This window comes from Mus caroli, chromosome 6 (assembly GCF_900094665.2).
Source record: "Mus caroli chromosome 6, CAROLI_EIJ_v1.1, whole genome shotgun sequence".
Classification (NCBI taxonomy): domain Eukaryota; kingdom Metazoa; phylum Chordata; class Mammalia; order Rodentia; family Muridae; genus Mus; species Mus caroli.
In genome coordinates this window covers 29,546,136-29,558,967 of record NC_034575.1, presented here as the reverse complement: position 1 = coordinate 29,558,967, position 12,832 = coordinate 29,546,136, and the positions used below count along the sequence as shown (strand labels likewise).

Here is a 12,832-nt window from a genome sequence, read left to right as displayed (position 1 = left end):
TGTGGCAACCATGCTAACAATCACTTGTAATCTCAGCACTTGAGAGGTGGGGGCAGGAGGGACAGGAGTCCGAGGTCATTCTTGGCTTCATAATGAGTTCCAGACCAGCCTGGGCTACATGAAATCCTGTCTCAATGTTTTTGCTTTGGGTTGGTTTGTTTTGGTTTTGTTTTCCTTTAGAGAGTGAAACCAACCCTCAATGTGAAGTGCAAGTGTTTTGCTGTTCTCTTTATTATAGCCACAGTTCTCACAATCAGTTAGAGCATCAAAGAATGCACAAGACAGAGACATCTGGAAGAATTCCATTTATTGTGGATGCATTTTCACAATATATTTTTATTGCAGCGATCAATTATCAGTGAAAAATATTAAGTGTTTATAAGGTTTTTTAACAATGGCAGATTCACAGAACATGCTAGTCAGCTTGCAGTTTCCTCTCTTAAAGATAACAGAGAGCTGTAATCAAACAAGTAGAGGAGGAATTTGCTTCTTCAAAGGTTAAATCCAAACGGAGAAAAATCTACCCTAAAACTCATTGTCATCCAAATATTGGAATAAAAGTTAGGATCAAAACAGTCGCCTCACAACTTTGAACTTTCTTCAAAGCAAAACCAACAAACAAAAAGCCTGTAAAGATATAGCAAGAGAAGGCCTCATTAACATGAGCGTGATCGCTCCCTCAGCATCTGCCTAAGATCCAACTTTGATCCATTTTACTCCAACGGTGGAAGTCATTTCCATGGGTGTGCCGCATGCACTCCGTTCGTCTTACCATAGACTTGTGTCTACTCTGTCGAGGGCAGATGACTTGTGCAGTCTTAGTGGCTTTTCTTCCTTTGGCCCAAGTTTGCTATAAGCTAGGGAATCCGACTAACTCCTAATAATTCACGAGAAAGATAGACTTTTCAAGGCAGCGGTCACCCCTCAAGCCAACCCTTTCCTCTTGAAAAGAAATCTGTGGATTGGAAATTTTGGAGGCCCTCTGCTGTGGAAGGAGTGGAGACCAAGATAACTTTGGTTAAGTCAGCTGAGGTACGAGTTTGTACAATGACACTGTATGCAGAGAATGTTCTAGAACATTGTGTAAGACACTAGAGTACTCTTCTTTTATCTATTGGGAAGAATAAAGACCTAAGCTAAAATAGGATCTGATATCTGAATGAGGAGTTCCTTAAAGACCCTTGGTGGGAGGAGGGAGTAAAACTATTAAAATTTACATAAAAATTTCAATTTCAAGATATTATCAACTTATGACCGTACCAACTGACTAATAAAGGCGGAAACATTTAATTTAAAGAGTGTGAGTACATAAAGATAGGACTGCCATGCTTCTGCTCACGTTACCTGCCTGCTTCTACAGGAGGCAAAGTTGGTCTTTCTTTAGGCATCTACATGAATTCTAATTTGTGCACTAGTCACCAAAATGCTTCCTTCTAAGTGGTAGAGAAGGAGACACCTTAGATATCATACAGGTCAACTTTTTGGGGTGGGGTGGGGGTGGGGGTGAACGTCACGGTCACAAATAAGCAGGGTTTGAGCTTTGTCCAGATGGTAGACTTAATGAAATTCACACTGGACTTCAAGACTGCCCTCAATTATAAACTAAATACTATGTCTTATAAGAAATTTCAACTAATTTTGACACTTGTAATCTCTTTTTTTTTCCAATACTTTTTTTCTTATAAGTCATTGGGCATTGAAAACATAGCTATACCTAACTCCATGTTTCTGTTGGCAAATATGAAATATTAATATACTATTGTGATTCTTAATCTTCAAAAGCTGTGATATTGGTTAGTTACAAGGACATACTATGAAATATAATATTGTAGCACATGAAAGAGTAATCTACCATTAGTGTGTCTGTATACACGTATGCACATACATTACATAGTTGGGTTATCTAAATGTGGGTCAGTCTACAAACACTACCAAAGAAATCCACAAAGCAACTAACCTGAAAAAAAAATCAGTACCACTGTCAGCTAAAATAATCACCCAAGTTAGGTATGAATCAGCATAGAGAAAAGCAATATCTCAACAGTACATCTTTTTTAAAACAGACAATCATTACTGCCCTATATCAGATATGAAGTGGATTATTTTCAGAGAGTTTTGATTGGCTATTTAGATCATTTCTTTCATGCTTTAGTCTAAAGTGCAGAAACATGATGTCTGTACTGAGACAAAACAAAGCCCATGGGGTCGTTTCCCCCCCAGATAACTGCATACATTCCTCAGATAATCTTAAGCTCAGTTTCCTTTTGTTGACTTCCGATGTGGTTGGTGTCACTGTTCATATGACAGTAGCGAGTTTACTTCACAGCATGGCTTCTTTAGAAACAGGCTCCTCTGCAAAGGCAGTACTTTGACCATGAACATCTCTAGTTGTGGTTATTAAATATAGTGAGCATATACATGGATTTACTGGGATATTGGAAAACATAAATATAAACAGAGCGATTAGCCCTCTCCAACTGAGCTGGCCCAGCGAGATGGCTTGCAGTTGGGTTCTTTCTCCGATTGTTTCAGACCTGCTGAGAGAAGAGAGCTTTAAACCGGCAGCCCACGGTGTTTTGTGGGCTCATGGTACGATAGGAATAAATCCAAACAACCCGAAAGGGAAGGCTACTGCTGGCAGTCTGTTCAGATGTGACCTTCGCTCCAAGGTCCTTTCCCCTTTTTCTTTCTCCTTAAGGTTCCTTTCCTACCCTGTCCTTCACCTTTGCTCACAGCACTCAAAGTCAAGACAGCTATTAAGCTCTACGCTAAGCACTGGGAATTTCTAGTGTTCCATACAACTGAAAAGCCCAGTCAAGGCCACATCAACATTGGTACGGAAGACATGCTTATCACCCCCTTTCTACCATTTACCCCAGCCACCTTTTTGTTTCTAATCCCTACACACTGATCCTGGAGACTTATCTGACACTTAGTCTATTCTTGTCTATTCTTTCTTTCTTTCTTTTTTTTGGTTTTTTGAGACAGGGTTTCTCTGTGTAGTCCTGGCTGTCCTGGAACTCACTTTGTAGGCCAGGCTGTCCTCGAATTCGAACTCAGAAATCTGCCTGCCTCTGCCCCCCAAGTGCTGGGATTAAAGGCGTGCGCCACCACCGCCCGGCTATTCTTACCCCATTCATTTCCCCTTCAGCCAACGGCTACAAGCCCCTTCTGAGGGTCTGAAATCACACATGTTAATATGTGGTAGGTTACACTTTCAAAGTATGGTGCATTTTCATTTCAAGGGAATGGCCACACAGTAAGCAGGGAGTTCTGCGCTTTGGAGCAGGGATCCCTCACCTGCTGGCTCATTACCTCCACCAGGCCGGGTGGTTTGATTATCACCTCCATAAGAGATCAGTGGTAGAGGCAGGCAAGGTGCAGGAAGAGCAGCCCTCTACTCTGTGCCACAATCCCAGGCGCATCCTCCATGCTGTCCTTGCAGTCCCACCATTCCAGGGTCCCACTTTTGCTTTCCCTTCCGTAGCCCTGATGTGACCATGGGCACCTAACACCTGCCATAGTGGATGGTCAACACCCCCCCCCCCCTGCTCAGAAAGAAAGAGTCATAATACTCTGACCACTTCTTTGGGAGATATAGCTATGTTACCAGGATTTTAAAGCCTTAGACCCAAAAGTTCATTCTTTGTGTTAAAAAAAACAAAACAACAAACAAACAAACAAACACCATTCTTCCCCTGCCACCAATAGAAAACTTTGGAGGGAATTTAGAAATATTAAATTTTTGATGAATGTGCATATTCAAAAAAAATTGTGGGTAATGGTTAAGGTTGCAGGCTCAGAGCAGAATGAGTATCAGCATAGGGACATTTTTGAACATTAAAAAATTTATTTCTTTTTATACCTGTGTTTTGACTGTATATATAACTGTGTCCCATGTACATGCCTGGTGGCCTTGGGGACCAGAAGAAGGTGCTGGATCCCCTGGTAATATAGTTACAGAGGGTTGTGAACTGCCATGTGGGTGCTGGGAATCGAACCTGGGACATGTGCAAGAACACCGAATGCTCTTGACCACTGAGCCATCTCTCCAGCCCCTTAGTGCTTCAGTGTAGGTTTGGCTACTTGTTAGATGTGTTCCTTTATAAAAGTCGTTTAACCTCTCAGTGCCCCGTTTTCTCCAGCTACAAAATAGTCATAGTCCTCCTCCTTACCTCTACCAGTCGATCACACAGGGCATCATATGAGACAGTCATGGTGCCTGGCAAGTAGTAGCTACTCCCTTGGTCTTAGCGGTTGGCACTGGTGATCATCACAAGGTACTTTTTTTTTTTTTTAGCAAATTTAGCTAGCAATCATTTCAATAATGGAATTAGAACAGCTGGACTAGTGGATTTCATTGGACTGAAAATGTACTATATAGCTGAGAAGACGGAGTGGCAGACTCAGGCAGCTGCCCCGGATCCAAGAGAGGACAAAATGTGGGAAAAGAAGCAGCCACTCCCTCACTCAGGTGGATCTCAGTCGTCTTCTAGCTGCCTCCAGTGAGCTCTTTAGTCTGGAGTTTGCTTAAGAAGTCTCTACCCCTAGGGCTCTGCACTCCTGAGCTGCACTCGCGGTACTTATTACTGATCTCTAAACTCTTTCTGAATTTTCTCCCATTGAGGGACGAGACTGGCTCTGTTTCTTGAAGTGGGAAAGGCTAAATCAGGAATAAGCTCCTCCTACAACCAGCAGTGCTACTGCTGCTCTGAGCATCTGTTAAATACCACACAGAGTGCGGTTCTGAACCGTGTGCAAACCCAGGCATCCTTAGCCACTGGTTTTTACAGGGTTGCATATTTTGTCTATTTAAAAGTTTGCCATAGCTATCTGGAGTCTGAGGCTGTGGAAATGTCTCTTAGGACAGTTCTAGAAATGGAGCCAATGAAGTTGTCACATGATTTCTCCTAAGAGCTCTGTTTTTCCCCAAATAACTGTGTAGCCAGTCAGGGACCTTGCAAAGAAAGATAGACCATAGTTATCACATATGGCCCTCTTGGCCAGATTTTTCCACAACTGTAACAACTATGTAGGAGTTGTCAAGCCATTTATGTTGTAAGCCTGACAAACCTGCAGTGTCAATGGCTTTGTAAATTGTCCTTTCTTTGGGCTACACAGGGAACTTTTAGAATCTGATGGTCATCTAAGCACAGACTTGTGAGTCAGCAATGTTTCTCCTTTGACCCCAATCTCTGACACACGATTCTCCCAGTATAGTACCTTAGTGGGGGAAGTGACCTTATCCACAGATTGCTTTTCCCAGAGGTTCCGCTTGCCAGATACATCTCCTGGCCTCAAGTCCTAATGAAAAGAGAGCAGAAAGCACAAGATAGCTGACCATTAATACTTTCTGGCTAGGCAGAAGTAAGCTAGCCACCACATCTACCATTTGTTCAGATCGACACTTTGCACCAAAGGTCCCAAATGGAAGAAGCACTAGTTGGTTCCCTGACTGTGAACAGACCTTGGCCTGGCAATGCATACAGCATCTGGGTCCTTCACTAACTAACTGTTCTCCGGCTACAGGTGCCCATATTGCTTTCCCAAGAGGCAGGCTGGAAGTTCATAGTGCTTCACAGGCCCACTCAGGTCTCAGGCAGTGCACTTGGAAGCATCTTATCTTTGGTACTGTCTGCATGGCATTAAATTCTCATAGCCCCTGTGCTGCTATGCTCACAAACATCTTCTTTTCTTAGCTGTCTACCATCCCCCAGGCTCATTCCCTGTAGTGTTCTATTTATCCCCTAACAACTTCCCTCTGCAGGATCACTATCTTAGTGTCTTGCAACCTAAATGAAGATACTAAAATCCTGTGTTTCTTGATGGCCAAGTGTGTAATCCAGGAGTGGATTAGTAGAATCTAGCCCCCACAAAAATAAACGACTATTTATTTTTAAATGGTGGCCCTGAGAGGAGTGAGCAGTTGATGATGTATGTTAAGACCATGTGCAAATCCTAGTATGATGCACAGTAGTTAAATAGTCTTGAGTTCTTGCTTTCTAGTTCATAATTAATTTCATTTGGATAAGGATCCAAATTTCTGTTTCATTTACTTTTCTTGAGTGTTTGCTTATATTAGTACTTGGCACAAGGTGGTTTGGAGAAAATGAATGTGTTTTACTGAAATAGTACTGCTTACTCTGGCAACGCCTTCTCTCATTAGGAAAGCAGAGCTAGCAACTGTAGTTTTCCAGGGATACCAGTTTTGATGAACATATTTCTGACACAGAGTACTGGCATCTTAACACTAAACATGCAGTATTAAATAATCCCATGTGAAGATTTGTCATACTTTGAGTTGATGGGCCTGTGACATGAGTTACCAACATTCTATTAGAAAACTATCCCTGTTTAACTTGGAAACACTAGGCAACAAATCATATTAAAGAAAAAAAAAAAGAATTCCACTACATTTGCCAACGTGGGTAAAAGTTGCCAAATTGTCTAGAAGACTTAAAAACGTTGGCAACTATAATAAGGAACATGCTGGCAGAGCTCGAAAGAGTGGGTATAATCATTTATTTACTTGATTCATAGGTGACATATTTTACTTTCTACATAAGAAAATGGATTGCATTTCCCTCAAATAGTCTTGTTGAATCTTTCAAGATCACTTAAGGAGTTTAAATAAGGTGTTCTAAGAAAATATCAACATCCACATTGTAAGTCAGTATTTTCAAGTCAAAGAGGAAGTATAAATGGAATTACCTGACCAGACTACATGTTAGAGAAAGACCCACTCTGGGAGAGGTGGGAGAAATGAAGGCAGGAAAGGCAGGTTTCCAGTCAACCAGAGACGAAAGAGTGAAGAAGAGAAGCCAGCTGAGAAAGACATCATTCTCTTTTTTTAAACAAAAAGAAAGACAAGTTAGCACTTTAATTGCTTTGTGACATACAGTTTAGACACAAAGAGTAGACAAACCAGCTAAAACATTCAGAATTTAATTCCAGCCACAAAGTCACCCTAGAAGCCTATAAACTCAACTCATAAATAGTTTGGATGCCCCAGTAAGACACATTAGGCAGGGCAATGTTTGATTTTTAAATCTGCTAATTTTCTAGGGGATGGGGCTAACAATTGTGAGCACTTGTAATTCTTAGCGTCTCTGAAGATGATAGCATAGCTACTATTTTTGGGTGGTTTTTCTTCTGAGTTTTAGATGTCAACACACGAATGCCAGGACTGTGAAATACTCGTGTACTTCTTGAGGAGGTTCTGCTATGGACAAAGACTGTTTTGTTGGAATAACTCTTTCTGACTAATGGCCAAAAGAGACACACCTGTAGACAACAAACCTTAGCTTTCTCCCCCCATCATGAGAATCAGAGAAATGAGCTGAGAATAAATTGTATTTGGCCCAGATCAGAAGGTACTACTGGGCTTCTCCTATTGGTACTGTTTACAGATAATGCTCTAACGTCCTGGGCTCAGGATCAGTCTAGTCAGAGCCTCGACATCACACTTCTTGAAGATGGAAACACACATGTCTGAAGAGGCTGGTGGAAGAAAGAGGGACTGGAACCAGTATGTCCAAGAATGTGTGTTTCCGTAGTTCAAAAATGTGCTCAAATTATGACTTGGAAAAAAAAAGACCCACAATGGTGTGGGTCAGAGCTTAGCTTCCAGTCACCACTGCGGCACCTCATGGACAGGACCTAAGATTTCTGGCTGACTTATCTCTGTAACCTGCCGTCCTTGGACAATGACAGTCTTTACACATCTGCAGAGTTCCAGTAGCCTTTCCACACTGAAACCTCCCCTCCTTTCTGCTGGACCCACAGAAGCAGTGGCTCTTGCCTGTCCTGTCTTACCTCGGTTCTGAGTCACTATCTTCTTCCAGGATATTGCCATGTGACTAGCTGTAATATGACACACTAGGTGCTGGGTCTAAAATCCTGGAAGAATATACTACCAGAGGCATGTATGCAAAGCTTAAAGGGGCTTAGTGAGTAAAACCAAACTAGTATTTTACTTACGATATTAAATATGTATTTCTTACTCCAATCTGGTCCTTATTTGAAGCCACGCAAACCCACAAAACCCAACGAGAAGAAAGTGATCACTAAAATCTAGACTGTCATTTTCCTTCCCTCTCTGCATTCTCTAGATCGATCTATGCATCACTTATTAAATGTGAGGTAAAGTCCCTGTATGACTTTTCTGTCCTGTCACTTTGTGGGAGGCCTTATCAATAGCCCCAGGAACTGTTATCACTAATCTTTGGGGTGGGATCCTTAATGCATTTACATCTATGGTATTAAAGACTCCACTTACATTTAACCCTTCCACTAGGATGGCATATCGAAGATGGGAAGCTACTGAGGTCAGGTGCTGATAAAAGAAAGAGAGAAGCTCTGGACCAAACATTGGGAACAACTTGGTTCAGGAATGAAATAGACCACTCATGCTATAAGCATAGGAGGAAAGAAGTGATAGTCTCCTCTAGAGAGTTAGGAGGCCATACTCAAAGAGAAAGCATTCCTCTGTGTGTTCTTCCTTTCTTCCTCATGAGGGTCCCTGAAGGGGGGTGGAGTGTGTCCACGGACTTCTCAAATTTACAAGCAATACAAGGGTCTTTAGTTTTATTTGGCTATCAAAGGGATCCATAATTTAAAAACTAAAAAAAAAAATAGTAATCATGGGTCCAGAAACATAACATTGACAAAAATGACCATAACTTATTTCTGCTAAAAAATAATTTCTACTTTTTATGTCAAGATGACTGGTGGTGGAACTTCAGGTCCCAAAGACACATCTGGGTGTGGCGTCTCACCTCCCTTTTCTTCTTTTATTGACTCCCTATCCTACTTGGGGGCAGGGAGAGGAGATGTTTTTCAGTATATATTTTTTCACAAGTATAAATTGATTTCATACTGGCATATAGCTCTTGTGAAGCCTTAGGCAAAGATTCCTGGGTAGAATATTAACTAAAGAGTGCAACATATTACACCTAAGAAGAGAGTACAGAGGTTTCCATCTCTCCCTTGTAATTTGGAACATGCCAGGACTTAGTGCCTTTGAAGACTAGATGTAGAGCCAACAGATGCAATGGAATGCTGCAGGGGCTTAAAACACCTTCAAGGCCTGGAATCTGGGATGTTTTTCTTCTTATAGAATGCAGGTTGCTACCAGGGATATATAGAGAGATTCTGTCTCAAAAGTAAACACAAAAATAAAAAATGAAAATACAAATGAGTGTGGGTTATGGCAATTCATTCTCTGCTACCTTGTTACCAGGAAAGCTACAGACCCAGTTTAGCAGAGAGGGCTGACTGGAGAATGTGAATGGCTCGTGTAACAACAAGTGTAAGGTGGTTACATATATTCAATGAGAGGGTTAAAGAAATATTTGCATAGCAAGCTTGCACGCACTACATGCAGTTTTACTTCTCTACGATAATGTAGCTAGCCTTTGTAGTTTTTACTGGTCATGGGAGAGGGGTTCCAGTTTTCTAGTTTCCATTTTTATGTTTTTTTTCTTTGCATATATTGATAACAAATTATTCAATTTATATTACATATATAATAAAATATATATAAAGGCAAATATTTCAATAACTGCTCAATAACTGTATTTTGTGTTGTTATAGAAATTAGGTAAAATTAGAAAACATGGCCTCAAAATAGTCAAAATACACAGTGTTTTGGGGATAAGTTTTGGAATACTTGGAATAGAAAAGTAGCCAAAGTAGTATGGCTTTTGTGTTCAAATTCCTGTGTTTGATTTGTTGAATAGAAGCCAGTTAAAGAGGTAGATAAGTAAGTATATAACTAAAGGAAAAAAGTGACAGATGCAGAGGCTCTTAACTGAAGAGCCCCAACATCATCATGGTTCCCCCCTGACTCAGACAGAGGCCAGGCTCTGTCTTAGCTTGTGGGTAATCGTGACTCAGCTACTTCGGTGCTCTGAGTTTGCATGACCACTGTGTGTTCGGCAGCGGCAGCAGCAGGAAAGCCGTCTTTCCCAGGCAAGTGAGCCAACTGCTCTTCCATTCTACTGTGGAAGTTGTGAGATCAGAGACTCAGAAATCCCTGGGCTACTTACAGAAGGCTTGGGAGCAGGTGACTTGTTGCCATCTGGTGATTTAGTTAGCCATTCGTTAATGCGGCTGGAAACTCCCACCTTCAGGCCAGCAGTTTCCTACAAAAAAAAAAAAAAAAAAAAAAACCAAATAAACAAACAAACAAAAAACAATCTGAGTAAACTTTAAGATATCCTTAATCTGCGATTGTTCTTGATTGTCAACTTGACTGAAAGATTAACTAGAGCTGATGGGGAGAGACACTTAGTGTCCCATCTCAAGATGGCAGCACCTTCTGGCCATGGCTAGATACGAAGAGGACTGCTTTGTCTGTTTGCTTCATGGCTTGCTAGGAAGTTATCTGTCCTGTTGTTTTGGTAACCAGCCTTCCTTCCGATGCCCTGGAAACCTAGTGTTCTCACCTTTCCAATGGGGACTAAAGCCCCACTTTCGTCACCAGATTGGGACTGCTGAAGCTTCCAGTACTGAGGGGCCAAACAGCCACCTCCAGTGTGCAGCTGACCACTGTTAACCCAGCCTCCACTATACAAGCCGATTTAATAAACTCTCCTTTGTAATGTAGATTTATTGTGTTGATTTTTGTCCCTCTTGATGTCTCCCACATTGGAAGGGTGAGAATTCTAACGGGTTGCTTTTCCAGGGGACCCAGGTTAAATTCTCAGACACACATAGTGGCTCCCAACCATCTGTAACTCCAGTCCCAGAGGATCCAACACTCTCTTCTGACTTCTGCAAGCACATGGCATGCACACAGTACACAGGTACATACATACAGGGAAAACACCCATACATAAAAATAAATCATAAAAAAGGAATATCAATTTTTCTTTCATGTCCCTTCATCCCACCCCAATGCTAATGGATGATAATTAAACTCAAACCCTTCATTTAGTGGCCATGGCCACGGCAGAGCACATAGGGAACCCCATGAATGCATTCTCTATGAGCTTCATTTTCTGTTTGTTGGTTTTGGGGGAGGGGCGGCAAATCCAAGTGCAGATTATACATTCTTTATTGTATTTGTAGTGAATTGTAGCAATTCCTAACACACATGGGGAAAAAAATATTCCATACTTCAAAACTTAACCCATTGAGAGCCACTCCCATACCTTATTGGGTGTTCCCGAGGCAGAGGGGGCTGAGAACACACTCCCTTTTTCCCACATGCTCTTGATATTGCGGACGCCCTCGGCAGGAACAGGGAGATCAGATGCTGCGGGCTTCATAGGTTTCGAAGCCTTTGTTCCCTGAGATGGGTAAATAAGTTTTAGGAGAGCGCTGAGAAGTTTGTCCTCACAAAATTATACTGAGCTGGTCTTACTCAATATGATCAACTGAAAATATCACAGTGTGAACTTCTGCAAGAAGGGGCTCATCATTTCTGTTGTGCAGCTCCATTGTGATGATGTGATGTTCCACACAAACCATCAGAGCTAGAGCAGAGGATCTTTCAGAAAGGAGAATTTTAGGACTCTATTTATCATTAAGGTGACAGAGAACCCCAATTCTTCTGCAGATTTTTTTGTTGTTGTTGTGCATGCGTGTTTGCATGTTCAGGCATATCTATGTATGTGCACATGCATGTGGAGGCCAGAGGTATGTGTGTGTACATCTTTATATAGGCTCGTGTGTGTGTGTGTGTGTGTATGTGTGTGTGTAAGAGATCAGATACCGTTCCTTAGGGGTTATCTACACCTTCCCCCCTTTTTGAGTAAAAGTCTCTCACTGACCTGGGATCATGGATTCAGCTAGGCTGCCTGGCCAGTGGGCTCCAGGAATCTGCTTGTCTCTCCCTCCTCAGCCCTGGATTACAACGAGTGTGACTTTTATATGTGGGTTCTAGGGCTCAAACCTAGGCTCTTGTTGCTTGAGCTAGTTCCCAAGCCTCTCCAGTAGATAGGCATCTAATATATATGTACATGTGTTGTATGCATATGTGTGTATCTGTATGTGTGTGTGTGGGGGGAGGGAGATGGAGGAAAGGAGAGACAGACAGAGACACATAGACAGAGAGACACAGAAAGAGACAGAGGGAGAGAGACAGAGAGGGAGAGAGACAGAGAGGGGGGTGATGTGCATGTGGAGACAGAGGGTGATGTCCAGTGTCTTCCTTGATTTTTCTCCCCCTTATACATTAAGGCGGGGTCTCTCATTGAACCTGCAGTTCATTGATTCTGATAGTCTAGCTAGGCATCTTGCTCCAGGGAATCCCTGTCTCTGCCCCTATTATGCATTTGTGTCTATCTATAATGTAAACACACACACACACACACACACGCACACACACACGACTAGTGCTTTATCTGTGAGCCAACTCCTTAGTCCCAGCAGATAGATTTTTAGAACCTTGTGTATGTGAACTTTGCTAGGCTTTGTCAAAGCAAGCCAGTTTGTTCCATAAGCCGCAATGAACTTATATTTTGATAGGGCAAATGACGGTAGCTGGTACACTAGTGATAATTTTCTCATTGTAGTAAATGCTATGAAAACAATGGATTGCTGTACAGCCTGAGAAGAGGGCACACAACGGGGGAATGATCCTTAGTTTGGGAGCATAAGTAAGGCTAAGGGAACACTAAGGTAGCAGCATTTACAGCCAGACTCTACCAGGGACTCAGGGTGGGAAAGGGAATAGGGGGCCGAATTCTGTGCAGGAAGACAGAATATGCATATGTCCTAAAGTAGGGAAGTCTTCAAAACCGACAGGCCGAGGCAGAACAGTACAGAGAATATACCAGAGGGAACTAAGACTACAAGTAAGAAGGGAGGGAGTGTCTTTGAGACA

At 42.1% G+C, this 12,832-nt stretch overlaps 1 protein-coding gene across 7 annotated transcripts in view; it reads right to left on the bottom strand.

The window, feature by feature from the left end:
- Positions 1–290: 290 nt before the first annotated feature.
- Cald1 (caldesmon 1) overlaps positions 291–12,832 on the bottom strand; it is a 177,756-nt gene continuing 165,214 nt past the window's right edge. For 4 of the 7 annotated variants that reach the window (XM_029478314.1, XM_029478317.1, XM_029478316.1 and 1 more), the window contains 4 exons: positions 11,157–11,294; positions 10,050–10,145; positions 5,224–5,304; positions 291–2,537 (listed from right to left, as the gene is read on the bottom strand). In XM_029478314.1, the coding sequence (XP_029334174.1) occupies positions 2,529–2,537; positions 5,224–5,304; positions 10,050–10,145; positions 11,157–11,294 (324 nt within the window). In that variant the 3' untranslated portion in view covers positions 291–2,528. The remainder of the gene's footprint in view (positions 2,538–5,223; positions 5,305–10,049; positions 10,146–11,156; positions 11,295–12,832) is intronic. The other 3 variants (XM_029478318.1, XM_029478315.1, XM_029478319.1) reach the window with 1 other exon arrangement.